The sequence below is a fragment of the Hemicordylus capensis genome, chromosome 16, assembly GCF_027244095.1.
Source record: "Hemicordylus capensis ecotype Gifberg chromosome 16, rHemCap1.1.pri, whole genome shotgun sequence".
Lineage (NCBI taxonomy): Eukaryota > Metazoa > Chordata > Lepidosauria > Squamata > Cordylidae > Hemicordylus > Hemicordylus capensis.
In genome coordinates this window covers 7,024,125-7,043,812 of record NC_069672.1, presented here as the reverse complement: position 1 = coordinate 7,043,812, position 19,688 = coordinate 7,024,125, and the positions used below count along the sequence as shown (strand labels likewise).

The window sequence follows — 19,688 nt, the reverse complement described above, 5'->3', positions numbered from 1 at the left end:
GGGCGCTTACGCGCGAGGAAGCGGCGCGGCGGGGGCAGCGAAAGCGAAACCCCTCCGCCCGCTGGCGACGGGCAGGCCGCCGCCGCCGCCGCCACGCTGGTGCGGGCGTTGCTGCTGCCCGCGGCGGCGCAGCGAGCGCTCCGTCCTTCCCTCCCTCCCTCCCTGGCTCCCTCGCTCGCTCCCTGCCTGCCAGCCAGGCAAGGCGGGCGGCGCAGGATCGGGCCGCGGGAGCCCGCCCTGAGCTGGGCGAGGCGGCCGCCGGGCGCTCCGCCCCAGAGCCGCCCCCTGGGGCCGCGCCCCGCCCGCCCGCCGCTCCATCCCGGGAGCGCCCAGCCGAGCTGACAGTCCGGCTGAGCAGCTGCCGCCGGCGCATCAGCCTGCCCGGCTGCGCCCCGCGGCTGCTGCGGCTCTGCCCGTCGGAGAGGCGGCGGGGGCGGCGGCACCTGAGCCGGGCCGCCCGCCCGGGCTGGGCCCCGTCCTGCTGCCCGCCCTCCGGCCCGCGCGCTCCACCGGCCCCGCGCCCGTCCAGGATGAGCCCGCGCTACTTCCTGCGCTCGCTGCTGCTGCTCATCTTCGCCGCCTTCTCGGCCAACGCCAGCAACTGGCTGTGAGTGCGGGCGACGGGGGGGACGGGACGGACGGGGGCAGCCCCCCAAGCCGGCCAGAGCCCAGCACGGGGCCAGCCGGCCGGGGCGCTGCCGCCCCGGCTGGCAGCAGGTGCCCGGCTGCGCCTGGGAGCCAGACGGCGGGGCCGCGCGGAGCTGTTGAAAGGCGCGGAGGCTGCCTTTCTCCCTCGGGCGGCGGCGGCGGCGGTTCGCAGCGGCCTGGCCGCGCTTCTTCACCTGGGGGCGTGAGGGGTTGAGACTTATCGGTTAGCGAGGGGAGGCCCCCACACAGGAGGGACCCCCCTCCCCCGCATAGGCCGTCCCGAGCAAGGGGGAGGGGGTCTCTCGCAGGCCGTCCACTGAACTTGCTCCTTTGGAGAGGTTCGGGACACAGGAAGCGGCCTTCGACTGAGTCGGACGGTCTTCTCAGTCTTGTCGGCACGGACTGGCAGCAGCTGCTCCCCGAGGATTCAGGCAGAGAGGGGGGTCTCTCCCAGCAGGTCTGCCGACGAGCTGCTACGACTCGGTCCTCCCAATGGGGCTCTGCTCTACCTAGGAGGCTGCCTTGTACCCAGTCAGAGCCTGGGTCCGCCCAGCTCAGGATTGTCGGCAGCGACGTCGAGGAGCCGGACACGCAGGGACGGGGCGCCGGTGCTTCTCGGGTCTGTTGGGGTGGGCATGGCCGGGGGGCTGTCGTGGAGGGCGCCTGCGCTTCTGGCTGGGCAACTTCATCTCTGATGGTCCACACTGACTGGCAGCAGCCCTTCCGTTTCAGGCAGGCGTCTGCCCTAGCCCTACCTGGAGATGTGGCCAGGGATGGGACCTCCTGGGACCTCCTGAGTGCTAAAAGCAGGGGCTGTTCCACTGAGCTACAGCCCCATCCCGTCGGTGAGGGAAGCACACAGCTGCTCTCTCCAGCCCAAGGCGCCCTCCTGTCTTGCTCGAGTGCTGCTGCGCTTGAATTCCCTGAAAAGGTTCCCTGGGCTCAGATCAGCCCTGAGGCCCTGTCTCCCACAGTGCTGCATGCGTGGGGCCCCTCGTGGTGAAAGACTCTGCACATGCTCTGAGGCACTCTGGCTGTGCCGTGGCATTGCTTGCCCTGGCCCCTGCTGACTGTACCTAGGGGCACCTTTTGAAAGTGATTGTTCCCTTGTGTTTAGCGGGGAGGGGGAGGGAAGCAGTCGGTCCTATCCAGCCCCCAGCTGGTGTCTCCCTTGATTTATTTATTTATTTATTTATTTATTTATTTATTTATTTATTTATTTGATTGTGAGCCCTTTGGGGGACAGAGAACCATCTGTTTATCTACTTTTTAATGTGATCCACTTTCAGAACTTTTGTTGAAACATGGTATATAATCATGCATAGTAGCAGACTGGATGCTTGACCTTAAAAATTGTTGTCCAGTTTTCAAGTCAAGAGAAGGCTAAGCTGACCAGCTCCAGAAGAGTCAGGGGTTCTTCAGATGATTATCTCCAGAACCTGTTGTCAGCAATGGAGTTTGACGTGGAACTTGGGTAGGTGTGCAGAGAGTGGAGTCTTTCTGGCTTGTCCTACCTTGCAAGGTTGTTGTGAGGCTACAGTGAACATGTGCTGAGTTCCATGTGTGGAAGGATTGGATATAAATAAATGAGTGCTTCAGGTCACGGCCCCAAATGTACAGAGGGGCGTCTGTCACTGACACCCCACACATTCGGCAATGAGAGGGCAGAGCTTTTGGTGCAGAGGGTGCGATTTGATGGCCCATGTACTCTTCTCAGAAATCAAGCCCTCCTGAGCTTAATAATATTATCTGTCACTAAACGTAGACACTGATCTGTAACCAGTGCTCTCTGTGTGGTTCCCAGAAGCACTGAAAACACACTCTCTAGGTCAGGGGTTCTCAAAAACCTGGGGCCCCAGATGTTGGACTACAACTCCCATCATCCCCTGCCTCAGGGAATGATGGGAGTTGTAGTCCGGTGACACCTGGGAGTACAAGAGCCTCCGACCGAGAGAGCGTTGTTCTTGTTGTTTTCATGAAATCTAGCAAAAGAAGTAGAATCCACTAAACCCATCCAAAAACGCATACGGCGAGGCGGAAAACTGGTTTTAAAACTAACTGGGGTGAAGAGCTTTCTGAAATGAGAAAAGCCTCTGTGGGTGGCTCTGTTGGGCGTCCTTCTGCAAGGAGATCCGGAGCTGATTCCTGTGTGCAGAAGGCTCAGAATGACACGAGTTCAGGCTTTGTGGATGTTGTTGCATATAGCGATGCTCATGGCCATGGCTCTGTGCACTGCAGACACGCTCCCATTTCTATCACAGCATCGCAACGGGTCCCTGAAGTGTGCTTCCATATTGCCTGTGTTTTGACATCGCGGTCCCTGAGTTGTAAGGAAGGTGCCGTTCATATTTCCGATGTCCTCTTTCGGATCTTATTGCTCCGTCGCAGCCCTATAATGTCGCGTCTGCCTTGCAAAAAAATACCTGTATTTGCTCCATTGTGGGCTTGCCCACTTACAACGGAACTCTACTGCAGTTTGGGGCCACCAAACGGTGCCGTTTATGCTGCTTTTTGCGGTGTACGGCTCGCATTCGGGAAACAGGGTTGCCCTAATCTGGCTTTTTGAACCCGGGTGCCTAATTTGCATATTATGTAAGTGGGCTTGAAAATAACTTTTGAGCAGAAGAGGGACTGCATGTTTGGCTCAATAACTCCACTTCTACAAGGGCTAGAGCTTAGCTTTTTTTAAAAAAAAAAAAAAAGTAAGATGAAATCTGGGCAAATCTAGCAAGGTTGAGTAATCTTAGTGAGATGCTTAAAATCTGGGTGAAACCCGAAATTTCAAGGGGCATGGGAACTCTATCTGGAAAGCGCCCTGGAGTGCAGAGATGGAGGAGAGGAGAGCTGCTTGTGGCAGCAAGCATGACTTGTCTCCTTAGCTAAGCAGGGCCCACCCTGGTTGCATTTGAATGGGAGACTACATGTGAGCACTGGAAGATATTTCCCTTAGGGGATGGAGTCACTCTGGGAAGAGCATCTACGTTCCAAGTTCCCTCCCTGGCAGCATCTCCAAGAGAGGGCTGGGAGAGATTCCTGCCTGCAACCTTGGAGAAGCTGCTGCCAGTCTGTGTAGACAAGCCTGAGCTAGATAGACCAATGGTCTGACTCAGTATATGGCAGCTCCGTATGTTCCTATGAGGTTACTCAGTGTAGCTTTGTGGCCAGAATTCCTTGGTTCTGCCAGCGTTGTTTTCGATGCCAATGTGGCAGGGAGGAGATTCGTCAGGGCCCAGGGCACTGTTCTTCACTGGGGGGTGTGGGGCAGGCCCCCTCAACACCATGTGGCCTCCTGATTAGCTGCCTGCTGAGCCTGTGCAAAAGCTGGGCCGAAGTGGAATACTCCACGCAGTCCCCCTGGCGTGCAGAGATGATCCTTCCCAGCATGCAGTGCTGCACATTGTCGGGGGGGGGCTCCTCTAAGGGAAAATGAGCCCCTGCCCCATCTCGGAGAGGGTGCCTGGAGTGCTGGAAAGTGTAACCTTTCCTAGAGCTTTCCTCCTACAGCTCTTTGAATGAGGCACTTGCTCACTCTCAAGCAGAGTCCTGCTGGCCAGAGGTCTGCACAGTGAGCCTTGCCATGTGCCCCAGAATTTAGAGTCGCCCCCAGATTTTGGCTCCCCCCATCCGGCTGCTCAACTCCACCCAGATTTACACGGATTTCAAAGATACTGCCCGGATTGCCCAGATTTTACTCTGGATCCAGTCACACGGAAGGAGGGGAACATATACAAATCTCTCAAATTTAAAAATGCAGATTAGCAGCTTCATTTGCATAATATGCAAATTAGGCCACCCAGATTTGCGAAGCTTGAATAGGGCAACCCTACGCACAGTGGGGAACAGCTATCACATGGAAGGGATTTTTTTTTCCCAAAAATGTCCCCCCCCCCTTCGAAAATTAGTGGCCTGGGGGATATCATTATTATTCTTTACATTTATATCCCGCTCTTCCTCCAAGGAGCCCAGAGCGATGTACTACATACTTGAGTTTCTCTTTTACAACAACCCTGTGAAGTAGGTTAGGCTGAGAGAGAAGTGACTGGCCCAGAGTCACCCAGCAAGTCTCATGGCTGAATGGGGATTTGAACTCGGGTCTCCCCAGTCCTAGTCCCGCACTCTAGCCACTACACCACGCAGGGCAGGATTTCTGTGGGGTGCTTGCTGTATCAAAATCTGGGCATACAAATGTGTTGAGAGCAGATAAAATCAAATCCATCTTTATTACGGCCACGGACCAGCATTGTTGGGAGCAGTGTTCCCTGTAAGAGGGAGTCCCAACTCGCAGAATCCCAAGCAGCAGTGGCCTTTGGCTGGGGATTGTGGGTGTTGTAGTCAACAACATCTGGGAATTCCCCTTACAGGCCAGACCAGGCCTGTTCAACTTAGCTGCCGCCCCCCCTTTGTTTTTGAACTACAACTCCCATAATCCCCAGCCACAATGGCCAATAGCCAAGGATTATGGAAGTTGTAGGCCAACGTCTGCAGGAGGGCCGAAGTTGAGCAGCCCTGCCAGACTGCGGTGTCTTGCAGTATGTAAGGATGCCGCGTGACCTTTGGGGATGACCCTAGAGAGGAGGCCTACCTTCTGTGCCTTTCTTTCCCCCTTCAAAATTTGCGTTGATTCATTCTCTGGTGGGGGTGGACTTTTAGGAAGAAGGGATGAAAAGAATTTGAGTTTAGAAAGAAGAAAAGTTGGGGAGCTGGTCTGGGGGCAGCAAGCATGAATTGTCTCCTTTGCTGAGCTGGATCCACCCTGGTTTGCATTTGAATGGGAGACGACATGTGTGAGCACTGTAAGAGATTCCCCTTTGGGGATGGGGCCGCTCTGGGAAGAGCAGAAGGTTCCACGTTCCCTCCCTGGCAGCATCTCCAAGATACGGCTGAGAGAGACTCTTGCCTGTAATCTTGGACAAACCACTCCCAGTCTGTATATACTGAGCTAGATGGACCAATGGTCTGACTCAGTAAAGGGCAGTTCCCTATGGTTCCTATGGGCGCATATAATAAAATTATCCCCATCGGGGAGAAAGCGATGTTTTTCTCCCTCTCCCATAATATTAGAACCTGGGGTCATCATCCGTTGAAGCAGAATGCTGGGAGATTCAGGTCAGACCAAAGGAAGGATTTCTTGACACGGGGTGGAGTTATGCCTATGGAACTCACTGCCACTGGATGTGGGGGTGGCCACCAATCTAGACGGATTTGAAAAGGTAGACAAATTCATGGAGGATAGGGCGATCAGTGGCTACTAGCCTTGGTAGCTGGATACATCCATCAGGATCAGAGGTGGCATGCCCCCTCTGGGAGGAGAGCTGGTCTTGTGGTAGCAAGCATGACTTCTCCCCATAGCTAAGCAGGGTCTGCTCTGGTTGCATAAGAATGGGAGACTTGATGTGTGAGCACTGCAAGATATTCCCCTCAGAGGATGAAGCCGCTCTGGGAAGAGCAGAAGGTTCCAAGTTCCCTCCCTGGCAGCATCTCCAAGATAGGGCTGAGAGAGGTTCCTGCCTGCAACCTTGGAGAAGCCGCTGCCAGTCTGTGAAGACAATACTGAGCTAGATAGACCAATGGTCTGACTCAGTATATGGCAGTTTCCTATGTTTCCTATGTTCCTATGTTCCCTGAATCCCAGGTGTTAGGGAACAGCAATGGGAGGGGGGTTGCCCTCTTTCCTCCGCTTGGGGCTTTCCCAGGTGCACTGGAGGGGGCGAGATACTGGACTTGCTGGACCTTTGCCTGATCCAGCAGGGTTTTTCTTATGTGCTAAGGGAGAAGTGCTGGTGTTGTGGCAGTGAGCATGCATTGTCCCCTTTGCTAAGCAGGGCCCACCTTGGTTTGCCATTTGGATGGGCAACCACATGTGAGCAGTGCAAAATATTCCCCTTCGGGGATGGAGCATCTCCAGGTATACTGGGAAGGCTCTCTGCCCAGAATCTTGGAGAGCTGCTGCCAGTCAGTGCAGAGAATACTGAACTAGATGGACCAATGGTCTGACTCAGTATGGCAGCGTCGTATGTTCATTTGTTTCTATGCGTTCTGCAATGTTTGAAATGAGTGGTAGTCTGGAGCCCACTTCGGCTTGCATGCAGAAGATCCCACCTTCGATCCCTGGCACCATTTCTAGGTAAGAGACTCCTGCCTGTAATCTTGAGGAAGCACTGCCAGTCCGTGTAGACAATCCTTTTAAAAGCTGTGTTTGTGCCACGTTTAGGTTATATGGTGCCGAATTCCAGAAAAATTGCCATTTGTTTTAAAGCAAAGAACCAAGCTGGTAGTCCTCATGGTTATTATAATAGGCTTTAAAATGTGGTGGCATTGCATGGGTGAATCTTAAAAGCCAGAGGGTAAGCCAAATAAGATTTCCAGTGTTCAAGGGAAAGGGAAACAGTGCATATGAAAGTTCCTCCCAAAGACCAACTGGTAGGAACAGAGGAAGCTGCTATATACTGAGTCAGACCCTTGGTCTATCTAGCTCAGTATTGTCTTCACAGACTGGCAGCGGCTTCTCCAAGGTTACTGGCCGATGCAAAGTTAAGAGAGATCATAAAGATTGTGCCGTTGAGTCGGTGTCGACTCCTGGCGACCATAAAGCCGTGTGGTTTTCTTGGTAGAATACAGGAGGGGGTTACCATTGCCTTCCTCCCGCGCAGTATGAGATGATGCCTTTGCCGTTGTCACTGAAGTGAGCATCCGCCTCCATCACCTTCCTATATCACTGCTGCCAGATATCAGTGACTACAAATATATATTTACTAGGCACAGCCTGGGAAGCACACCAGCCAGGATTCGAATTAACAGCCTCTTGCTCCCTAGGCAGCCTCCTTCCCTGTTTCACCCCTGTGCTTGACGAGAGAGATCATAACAGTGCATAATTTGGATAATGTCTACAGGTTGTAGGATTTGGCTTTCCATGGCGTAAAATATTTGTTGTTGGTTGCTTTGAGCCTCGGGACGTTTTCTTGGCTATAACATGCAAAGTATTTGCCAGTCGCTGGTTTTCAGTTGGATTAGGGAGGGGAAATAGATAAATAAAGTGTGCTTTACCTGTGTGGTGTTTGCCTGACAGCTGCATTTTCTTGGGAAAAGCAGCCTAACCCTAACAAAATTAGAGCCTCTCCTTTTCGGGACGTTCCTAAATCTGAACACATGCCTGCTTAATCAGGCTTTTGATTTGTAGTTTTAAAAGTTTACAGTTTCAGAGTTTGAAATCTGTATTTTAAATTATTTTAATTGTGTCAATGTTTTGATCGCTGGGTTGGTAGATTACGAACCACCCAGAGACTTGCATATGCGGCGGTATAGAAGGGTTCCAAATAAATAAATAAATTGGATGTTGTGCATTGGCCCGGCCTTGTTTTATTTTCATAACTCCCATTTGTTTGAATTTTGTACTTGTCGCTAAACAGCATTTTAACATTTCCCCTTTCTCTTTATGGTGGCAGCAACTTCATCTCTTCAGTCTATTTCCATGCATGTTTCCCAGTGCCTCAAATGAAGTGTTATTCTTGGGCCTTGTGGAAAGGAAAAGGCACAAAAAACATAGCAGCCTTCACCGGTGGCCACCGTATTTATTTTATGGGATTATGAAGGTATGGACTTGGAGGGGGGTCCTGAGGTCTTCTGGTCCAAACCCTGCTACAACAGGGGTTCCCATCACCTGCTGCCACAATTTATTGTGACGTGGATGATGGGAGTTGTAGTTCATCAACATCTAGAGGACCACAACTTCCATCACCCGCAGCCACAATTTTTTGTGACAGGGGGTGATGGGAGTTGTAGTTCAGCAACATCTGGAGGACCCCAGGTTGCGAACCCTTGTGTTACAAACATAACTGACAGATAGCCATCCAGCCTCCGTCTGGAAACCTCCAGTGAAGGAAAGGCCATGACTGCATGAGGCAGACTGTTCCATTGGCCTCACATTTAGGAAATCCTATCTAGCCTTTGTTTATCTAAAACTTTTCTATCCTACCGTCCTCAGTTTCATTTGTTCCTCCTCCCATTTATTTGGGTCCAAAAGAAAATTGCACCCAATAGGTCCTGTCCTGTTCAGTTTTTTCATTTCTTCTGAAATGCATGCCCCTAGTATCTGCAGGAGGGGGGACGTGAGTTACATAAGAAGCTGCCATTTACTGAGTCTGGCCATTGTTTCATCTAGCTCAGTACTGTCTGCTCAGACTGGGAGCGTCTCTCCAAAGATTCCGACAGGGTCTTTCCCAGCCCTACCTGGAGATGCTGCTCAGGATTGAACCTGGAGCCTTCTCCGTGGAAGGCACTGGCAGGTGTTCTAGCACAGAGCCCCATCCCCAGTTAGTTCCAAGGAGTTCCAAGGGCATCGTGGATTCTTTTCACACATCAAGCGCTGGGCATTGTGATTGATCCCCCTTCCCAGCCGTTCTTCTGCCTCCCTGCACCAATGGGACTAGGACCGGGGAGACCCGAGTTCAAATCCCCCTCCAGCCATGAGACTTGCTGGGTGACTCTGGGCCAGTCACTTCTCTCTCAGCCTAACATACTTCACAGGGTTGTTTTGAAAGAGAAACTGAAGTCTGTAGTACACCGCTCTCGGCTCCCTGGAGGAAGAGCAGGATATAAAATGTAAAAATAAATACATAAAAATAAATACATAAAACAAACCCCTCCTGTATTCTGCCTAAGAAAACCACATGGCTCTGTGGTCGCCTAGAGTCGAAACCAACTCGATGGCACACTTTACCTTTACCTTTAATGCATAGGAACAGAGGAAGCTGCCTTGTACTGAGTCGGACTATTGGTCCCTCTAGCTCAGTATTGTCTTCACAGACTGGCAGCGGCTTCTCCATCTAGCGCAGTATTGTCTGCACAGACTGGCAGCAACTTCTCCAAGTTTGCAGGCAGGAATCGCTCTCAGCCAGGAGAAGCCAGGGCGGGAATTTAAAAAAAACAAAACAGAATGCCTCTTCCAAGCTGTCTGCTTTAAGATGCATTCTGTTTTTAACACAAAGCACATCCTTGTGTTAAAAACAGTTTGCATTTTTAAAAAACAGTCTGCATCTTCCAAGCTGACTGTCTGTCAGAAGCTTGTTAGAAATGATTTAACCATTTTTTTTAAAAAGAAAGGAAAAAGAAATCACTACCTGATTAATTTGGGGCACCTTCTTGCTTATTCAGCCTCTTCTGATCAAGCCAATTCATAGGCTCAAGGCTGCAGCCCTTATAATCTTCCCTCCTGAGCTTAGTCTGTATCTGAAATCAGAATCAGGTGCGGGGGGGGGGGGTCCCCTTCTGAACTGCAGCTGATGGGTTTTCCGCCACAGCTGTCCTTTGATGTCCTTCCGATGGGTGACCCTGAGTCGGGATTCCCCGACGTGTGTGTGTGTGAGCGCACGAGGGGGGGAGTGCTTTGAGCCGCTTCTTCCGAGGGGCTGGGAATGGGGTGGGTGGGATCCTTCTTTGTCAGGACAGAGAGCTTCCTGCCGTGCGGAAAAGTGCTTGGCCTTTTCTTATTATGCAGCTGTAGGCATGAGGGGGATACAGCTGGGCATGGATTGGGGGTTTTGGGGGGGGGGGTTTGGTGGAGAACAGCTCTGTTGTAATGGCTAGAAACTGACCCCCAACTTTGAAGCCGCATTTTGGATGGTGCGTTTTAATGCTCTCCCCTCTGCTGTTCTCGAGGGCGGATATTGGAAAAGCCCACTGACTGAGTGAATATGTCCAAGTGGTCCAGAGGAAATGGAAATTGTGACCCACGTGCTTTTATATAGTCCGTTTTATCGGGGTATCTGTGTCACTTTCAATGCCTCTTTTTTTTACTGAGTACAGCAGGCAGGTTGGAAGAGTTTTATCCCTCCGTCCTTCTAGCAGATCGAAACATATCAACAACAATCAGAGGTCATTGACACCATCAAAAATGGTGTTCAATCCGGGTTTGGGGGCTGGTTGTGCTCCCAATTTTCAGTTGTGTGGAAGCCAGCGGGGGGGGGGGGGGGCGGAACTGGGTAGCATGGAATGTGCAGAAGCAAGGTGGGAGGGAAACCTGGGTAAAAGTGATTGTGTGGAAGCAAGGTGGGAGGGAAACCTGGGTAAAAGTGATTGTGCGGAAGCAAGGTGGGAGGAAAACTTGCTGCTTGTTAGCTCTATTTAGAAACACAGGAAGCTGCCTTGTACTGAGTCAGACCCTTGGTCCATCTAGCACAGTATTGTCTGCACAGACTGGCAGCAACTTCTCCAAATTTGCAGGCAAGAATCTCTCTTGGCCCTATCTGGAGATGCTGCCAGGGAGGGAACTGGGAACCTTCTGCATGCATGCCCCATCCCCTAAGGGGAATATCTTCCAGTGCTTACACATGTAGTCTCCCATTCAAATGCAAACCAGGGTGGGCCCTGCTTAGCAAGGGGGCAATTCATGCTTGCTGCCACAAGACCAGCTCTCCTGCCTTGATTTTGACTGGTCAAAGATTATGAATACAGCGGATATTTATATACCGCTTTTCAACAAATATTCCCAAAAAGGTTTACAGATATTTATTTATTATTTGTTTAAAATATTTATACCCCGTCCCTCCAGTACACTACTGCTCGGGGTGGTGAAAGATAGAAAGAAACAAAGAAATAAAATGGCTCCCTGTCCCCAAAGGACACAAATTGTAGGTGGTAATCTGTCTGTTTGTCTGTTTGTTTGATTTTTATACTGCCGTTCCAAAAATAGCTCAGGGCGGTTTACACAGAGAAATAACAAATAAAGAAGATGGATCCCTGTCCCCAAAGGGCTAGCAATCTAAAAGGAAACACAAGATAGACACCAGCAACAGTCTCTGGAGGGATGCGGTGTTGGGGGTGGATAAGGCCAGTTGCTCTCCCCCTGCTAAATAAAAGAGAATCACCACATTAAAAGGTGCCTCTTTGTAAGACTGTAAGAAGGTTATTCCTTCATAGGAGGAATTGACCCCCTTCCTTGCAATGATGGCCAGGATCTACTGAAAGGCACCGATCAGCCAGGAGCCTGTGGCCAAAGAGACATTTTAAGAACATCAGAACAGCCCCGCTGGATCAGACCCAAGGCCCATCCAGTCCAGCATCCTGTTTCCCACTGTGGGCCCGATGCTGAGCAGAAGCCCATTCATCGAGATGCGTTTACACTGCCATTAGAGGTACAGCGCCTAACCTCAGTAGACTCCAGCCCCGGGGTGGGGTGGGGTTTGGGGGGGGCACCGCATACCATCTGCATTACTAGGGCCGGGCATGTCGCTGTTTCAACTTGTTCTCGGCGCGAGCTGGAGGAGAATGTGCCAGAGGCGTCCTCGCCTTGACCCTCCACGTCCCACTCCGGATTCCAGCGGGTCTGGATAGGCAGGCAGCGATGATGAGGCCTCTGGGGGTACGTGCTGAGTGTGCACCCATGGGTGCTTATTTGGGGGGGGCAGAATTCTTGTGACCACCCTTGAAAAGGAAAGAGCTGGTTCACAATGTAAGACAGCTGTTGGATCCGAGAAGGAACTGGCTGCCGTTTCGGTCTGTGCATCGGAGTCGCTGCAGGCCTCTGGTTCCTGTGGTGCATGTACCTTCTATCGTGTCCGACCCTTGGTCCACCTGGCTCAGCATTGTCTACACTGACTGGCAGCAGCTCTCCAAGGCTGAAGGCAGGAGGCCTTCCGCAGGCCTCAGAGGAATTGCTGCCAGGGGGTGAATCTGGGACCTTCTGCATGCAAAGCAGATGCTCTGCCACTGAGCTAGGAACCCATCTCTAAAAAGGAACATAAGAGGCTGCCTTACTGAGTCAGACCTTTGGTCCATCTAGCTCAGTATTGTCTGCACAGACTGGCAGCAGCTTCTCCAAGGTTGCAGGCAGGAGTCTCTCTCAGCCCTATCTTGGAGATGCTGCCAGGGAGGGAACTTGGAACCTTCTACCACTGAACTACAGCCTCATCCCCTAAGGCTCAACTTAGCCCCCCCCCCCCGCTTGATTGATTGATCAAATGCTGTCAAGTCGGTGTCAACTCTTAGCTACCACAGAGATCGATTCTCTCCAGGGTGGTCTGTCTTCAGCTTGGCCTTTCAGGTCTCTCAGTGGTGCTTTCATGGCTGTCATCATTGAGTCCATCCACCTTGCTGCTGCTTGTCCTCTTCTTCTCTTGGACTACAACTCCTATCATCCCCAGCCACAGTAGACAATAGCCAGGGGTTAAAGGAGCTGTCAACCAACATCTGCAGGAGGGCCAAAGCTGAGCAGGCCTCCCCTAAGGAGAATCTCTCACAGTGCTCACACATGTAGTCTCCCATTCAAATGCCAACCAGGGTGGGCCCTGTTTAGCAAAGGGGACCATCCATGCTTGCCTCCACCAGACCAGCTCTCCTGGTCTTGGGGGCAACACCTTTCAAAAAAGGGGGTGCACACATGTGGCGGGGGGGGAGAACCTCTGACCCCCTGCCTCAGACACACAGAAGCCTAGAGAGACCACTGCAGGAAATAAAGTATGGTGTCAAGCACAGAGCCCTGTGGTTGTCTTTGGCAGAATACAGGGGGGCATCACCATTGCCATCTCCCACGCAGTATGAGATGATGCCTTTCAGCATCTTCCTAGATCGCTGCTGCCCGACTGAGCTGTTCCCCATAGTCTGATTCGAACCGGCAACCTCTGGCTTGCTAGTCAAGTCCTTTCCCCGCTGCGCCATTCGGTGGCTACTGCAGAAGGTAGCCGCTTTATCATACTTTGGCCAGTGAGACAGAGATCCTTTTCTTCACAGGAGGGATTGCCAGAGGGCACTAGGCTCAGCTCGGCAGCATCCACGGAGAACCAAAAAACCGAGCACCAAAAAATCGGCGGCAGCTGCTTTGGAATGCATCTTCTCCCATCGGTCTTTCCTTCCCTCCTCCTCCACCTCTTTACTAAGTCAGCGCTGTAGGCCTGCGTGGGTCAGGTGGGGCATCCACGCTTGTCCCAGGCCCCTGCTTTTTTGTGTGCCCAGGTGTGGGCGGGGTCCTCCGTTGCTCTAGGCTGCGGCCGGGGTGGTGTTCCCTTTCTCTGCAGGCAGCTTGGCAGCGTTTGCATTTTATTTATTTTTTTGGTTCCCCTCCCCAGAAACCGGCCGGATTAGCGATTAAGCTCCGGAGCAGGAGGGTGTTTTCTCTCCCGCTCTCTGTCTGTCTTCCCCAGCTCCTGAAAGCCTTTCTTGGCCTGTCAGAACTCGCATTCCCCAGCACTTGGGGGAAAGAGATTGTGGAAGAGAGCTCTCTGTTCAACGTCGCAAGTCAACCTGCCAGAGCCCGCCGCTGGGTTTCTGGCAGCCCAGGAGAAGTGCGATTCTGCCACACACACTCAGCCAAGAAATGTGTAGCCCCCGTTTTCACTTGAACCTAGAGTTGCCATGCCCCCCCCCCGAATTCTGGGCTTCCCCCGGATTTTAAAGATTTTACCCAGCTTGCATAGCCCACCCAGATTCGCCTGGATTTCAGCTTTCTTTTCTTTTCTTTTTTTAAAAAAGCTAAGCTCTAGCCCTTGTAGAAGCGGAGTTGTGGAGCAAAACATGCAGTCACTATTCTGCTCAGAAATCCGTTTCAAACCAATTTACAGAATATGCAAATTAGCCCCCCCCCCCGCCCCCGATTTCGAAAGCCAGAATCTGGCAACCCTACTTGAACCATGCCGGCTGTTGCTCTCTTGCAACTGGTACTGAGAGGCATCCTGCCTCTGAGGTTGGAGTGGCCTGTAGCCTTCAGACTAGTAGCCTAAAGACTAGAGACTAAAGATTGACCTGTCCTCCATGAATGTATCTAAAAAACCCTTCTTAAAGCTATCCAGGTTGCCACATCTTGTGGCAGAGAGTACCATAGGTGGATTATATGCTGTCAAGGTTGTACTGGTTGTATTTTCCTTTTGCTGGTCCTAAATTCCTTGGCACTCCGTTTCATGGGATGACCCCTGGTTCTGGTGTCTATTAGACCCAAAGGAGTATAGTCCAAAGCTTGTGTTCTTGGAAGTCCCGGGGAGTCTCTCTGTTCCTTTCCCGTTCGGGAAGCTTCTGGTCTCCAAGGTGAGCGCCGTACACAGTGCTGGTGTGCTCCTTAAGGTCGGATCAGGGTGTGCCACCCAGGGCTCTTTCTACTTCTTATTTACGAGGGTTGAGAATGTGGCAGGACTGCCCCGGAGGCCAGAGCTGGCTGTTTTTGCATTGCTAAGTGGAGTGGATGTTTATGCAAATGTCTTTTCTTCCCCTGCCCCCACCCAAATGGCCCCAGGAGGTGTTTAACTGTGCCTGGACAAGTGGGCCAGCAAAGGGGAATCGGTTTGAGGGAGGGCCTTCCGTCTGGAAACTCTTCGAGCATGCGCAAAAGGCAGGATCCTGTTACCTGCACCACACCGGCCTCTCCTGGCTTGGTGGGTGGACAAAACGTCCTCCATGGGCGTAACTTATTCAGCTCTCGGAATTCCGTTTTTCAGGGTGTGGAATTCAGCACATGAGCCAACTCCATGCTGACTCGGGCTGGGGGCAGGAATAAGAACATAAGAACAGCCCTGCTGGATCCGGCCCAAGGAGGCCCATCTAGTCCAGCATCCTGTTTCCCACAGTGGCCCACCAGATGCCTCCGAGAAGCCCACAGGCAGGAGGTATCTGCATGCCCTCTCTCCAGCTGTTGCTCCCCTGCAACTGGGATTCAGAGGCATCCTGCCTCTGAGGCTGGAGGTGGCCTGTAGCCCTCCGACTAGTAGCCACTGATAAACCTGTCCTCCATGGATTTATCTAAAACCCTCTTAAAGAAGGTGGAAGCCAAAATCGGCAATAAATTCAAACACAAACACAACAAATATGTATATACTACTTTTCAACAAAAGTTTACATGGATATAAACAACCGAACCTGTTCTCCATGAATTTATCTAAACCCCTCTTAAAGCCACCCTGCTGGCTGTCACCACATCTTGTGGCAGAGAATTCCACAGGCTGATTATACATTGTGTGAGAAAGTCCTTCCTCTTGTTGGTCCCAAATGTCTTGGCAATCGGTTTCATGGGATGAAGGCTCTGTGCAATTTTTGACATGGTCTACCCCACTAGAGATGAAAAAGCGGTGGTAGCACCTCGCTTTCAGAGTGTCTTCCTGCTTTGATTGTCCCATCGGGCAACAGTGTTTTAAAAGCTTGGGGGGGGGATTAAAACTCATAGGGGCTATTCCCACGATCAGGCAAAATCAGGCTGGGGGAGCGCTCCGCAAACTCGGGTTTTTTAATCGTGAGTAGCCGCAGCGCAGCTACTCACAAGGAGACCCCCAAAGGGGAGGCGATAAGCCGCCTCCCGGCTCCGGGGGTTTCGCCACCATGCCCTGCACGCTAGTGCTTCCAGGGGCCAATTCAGCTGCCCAGGGCTCCTTCCCCGCTGATCGTGAGACCTGGCTCACTAAGTACTAAAGGGTGTTATTGATGTTGTCAGAGGAATGAAAATGGAAATGGGCAGGGATGTCTTCCATAGTTTACTCCATGGAGAGAAGAATATATTTTTTTAAATTACCTTTTATATCCCGCTCTTCCTCCAAGGAGCCCTGAGCGCGGTACTGCATACTTAAGTTTCTTGTCACAACAACCCTGTGAAGTAGGTTAGGCTGAGAGAGAAGTGACTGGCCCAGAGTCACCCAGCTGGTTTCATGGCTGAATGTGGATTTGAACTCGGGTCTCCCCAGTCCTAGTCCAGAGCGGGATATAAATGTAATAATAATAATAACAACAACATTAACAATAAAATTCAGCCATCCCAGGTCCTTGGGAAGGACTCGATGTCTGGATAAAACAAACCAGTCAATAACACCTGTCTGACTGTGTAAATAAATAATAATAATTATTAATAATATAAAAAGTTAAAACAATGCAACAATTTAAAACCAGCCATAAAATTTTACCCTAGTGGTTTGGGGCGTTAGGGGTAAAGAAAAGGTGATGCCAAAACCTGTAAGGGCCACAATGCAATCAGCAATTTCCCCATCTCTAGGGGGATATGCCTACACCTAATTTTGCAGTGGGGAAATGTCTGGAGTACCAAGCCGGAGGTTGCCAGCTCGAATCCTTGCTGGTATGTTTCCCAGACTAGGGAAATACCTATATCAGGCAGCAGTGATACAGGAAGATGCTGAAAGGCATCATCTCATACTGGGCAGGAGGAGGCAATGGGAAACCCTTCCTCTATCCTACCAAAGACAACCACAGGGCTCTGTGGTCGCCAGGAGTCGACACCAACTTGACGGCACACTTTACCTTTACGGGGATAGGCGTTGCCAAAAATTACAATGAGCATCCCTTTCCTGAGACGGGAGGTGGAAGACGGCTGGGTCTGTTTCAGTTGTCGCCCCCCACAGTTCAGTAACACACACACACACACACACACACACACACACACACACACACACACACCAGAGTCTCACCAGGAGCATTTCTAGATGGGACTCTTAGCTCACTTCTCCTCCGGAATGGAGGGTGTGTGTTCACATATCAGCGAGATATTCCCTGAAGTCCCTGCGGGGAGCACTTCACACACAATTCAGGTTTTTCATTGCATGTTAGAGCATAGCCCAATTTTTGTCTGGGGTAAAGAAAAAAAATCCGCTTTTTGTGTGGGTTTTTTGAGGCAAATTCAAACTCGCAGTAAAGCTGCTGTGTGGAAATTCTCCAGGTGCCTCCGTCCATGTTCTTTTATCACCTGAGAAACACCTCTTGATTCTCCAGGGCTTTTTAATCTGTGATGGGGAGTGTTTTTAATTGCTATTTTTAAAATCTTGTTTCTTTTGATCTTTGTTTATTGTTTTATTATTGTTTGTTGTTAGAGCGTTTTTAAAAAGACTTTATTGTTGTTAACTGCCCTGGAAATGTTTTACTTTGAAGGAGAGGATGTACATTTAAAAAAAACAAAAAACATGCTTGCACAAAATCAAACAAGAATAGATAAAGGTCTTTGTTTGTAAATGTTCTGGATTTATTATTTTTGAATTGTGGGCTGGTCAGTCTCACTTACATAGGCACATATGAAGCTGCCATATACTGAGTCAGACCATTGGTCCATCTAGCTCAGGATTGCCTTCACAGACTGGCAGCGGCTTCTCCAAGGTTTCGGGCAAGAGTCTCTCTCAGCCCTATCTTGGAGATGCTGCCAGGGAGGGAACATGGAACCTTCTGGCTTTTTGACAAGGTCTGCCCCGCCAAGAGATGGAAAAGAGGAGATCACACTGATCCAGTGTGATCTCATGATTTGACTGTCCTAACCATCAAGCTTTAAGTGCCAAATATGCAATGGTGTTTTAAAAGCTTTGAAAAAGTTTTAGGAACATAGGAAGCTGCCATATCCTGAGTCAGACCATTGGTCCATCTAGCTCAGGATTGCCTTCACAGACTGGCAGCGGCTTCTCCAAGGTTGCAGGCAGGAATCTCTCTCAGCCCTATCCTGGAGATGCTGCCAGGGAGGGAACCTGGAACCTAGATGCTCTTCCTAGAGCGGCCCCATCCCCTAAGGGGAAGAGCTTCCAATGCTCGCCTGTAGTCTCCCATCCAAATGCAAACCAAGGTGGACCTTGCTTAGCAAAGGGGACAATTCACAGCTGCTGTCACAAGACCAGCATGCTGTTGCTCTTCCCCTGCTAAATATAACAGAATCGCCATTTCCAAAGGTGCCTCTTTGCTTAGTTAGCTTGTGAGCCCTTTGGGGGGGAAGGAGTCAATTTAAAAAGAAGCTGAAGGGAGACCCCGCTGCCCAGCAGTGGCCACAGGAGGGATACCGTGCTGGGGCTGGATACAGCCAGTTGCTCCCCACTGGCTAAACGTAAGAGAATCGTCACTTTCAAAGGTGCCTCTTTGCTCAGTTAGCAGGGATCAAAGGTACCATATGGAGGAGTTAAAATTAATTTCAATTTTTAATTTTTTGTTTTTAATTAATGTTTTACTTTTTAATCTTGTTGTAAACTGCCCAGAGATGTAAGGTTTGGGCGGTATGAAAATATGCTAAATAATAAAATAATAAATAAATGCGGCCCGTTGCTATGGCGAGGCCATGTTGAATCACGCATGCCATTAGCGAGTGTGTCACTGCAGGAAGAACCAGCTGGATCACCAGGCGGAGACCTGGAGACGAGCGTGAGGGGCGGGACTTTTGCGCTTAGAAATGGGTTTCTGTGGGTTGATAGTTTGTGAGCTAGCCCCACAGATTTTGAACATTAGTCCCATCTCAGGGGGATGCATGCTCAGAGTGCTTTTTGGCCATGCTGCCTACCCCCCCCCCACCCAAATATAGGCATGCTAACAGCAGGATTGCTCAACTTTGGCCCTCCCACTGGTTTTGGACTACAACACCCATTATCCCCTGCAACCATGGCCCATGGCCATGGATTATGGGGGTTGTAGGCAGGAGGGCCAAAGTTGAGCAGCTCTGACTTACAGCTTTCCGGGTGTTATTGCCCCTTCGTCATCCCTGACCCCAGACAACTAAGGTAACGTTGCAGTCATCTTTGGACAGGGGAAAAGGTTATGGTCAGGGTAACAAGGAACAAATCGTCCAAATAGTCGTACTCTCTCCATGGAGGACCATCCTGCCAATTTCACTGACCATATTGATACAATGTTATACAGGGAAACCTCGCTATCCACGCATTCACATATCTGCAGTTGGGTAAAAGACACAGACCGCTCAGCATATGTTGGGAGGGACACACACACACACAAACAAAATTTGGCCAATTTCCAGCAATTTTAGACAATTTTCCAGCCAACTGGAAACCTAACCTTCGCAATCCCTTTGACCCCTATGCCAAGATATCTGTGGTTTCCGTATCCATGGTTGCAGCTGGGAAAGGAACCCCTGGGAATATCGAGATCCTCATGTAGTAGTTTTGGTGCTTTTAAATGCGAGAGGAGAGCTGGTCTTGTGGTAGCAGGCATGACTTGTCCCCTTAGCTAAGCAGGGTCCGCCCTGGTTGCATCTGAATGGGAGACTTGATGTGTGAGCACTACAAGATATTCCCCTCCTTAGGGGATGGGGCCGCTCTGGGAAGAGCATCTAGGCTCCACGTTCCCTCCCTGGCAGCATCTCCAAG

The 19,688-nt window shown here is 51.0% G+C and overlaps 1 protein-coding gene across 1 annotated transcript in view; it reads left to right on the top strand.

Annotated features, from left to right (window-relative positions):
* Nucleotides 1-216: 216 nt before the first annotated feature.
* WNT4 (Wnt family member 4) overlaps nt 217-19,688 on the top strand; it is a 44,641-nt gene continuing 25,169 nt past the window's right edge. Inside the window, exon 1 of the mRNA XM_053281506.1 lies at nt 217-607. Within this exon, the coding sequence (XP_053137481.1) occupies nt 531-607 (77 nt within the window). The 5' untranslated portion in view covers nt 217-530. The remainder of the gene's footprint in view (nt 608-19,688) is intronic.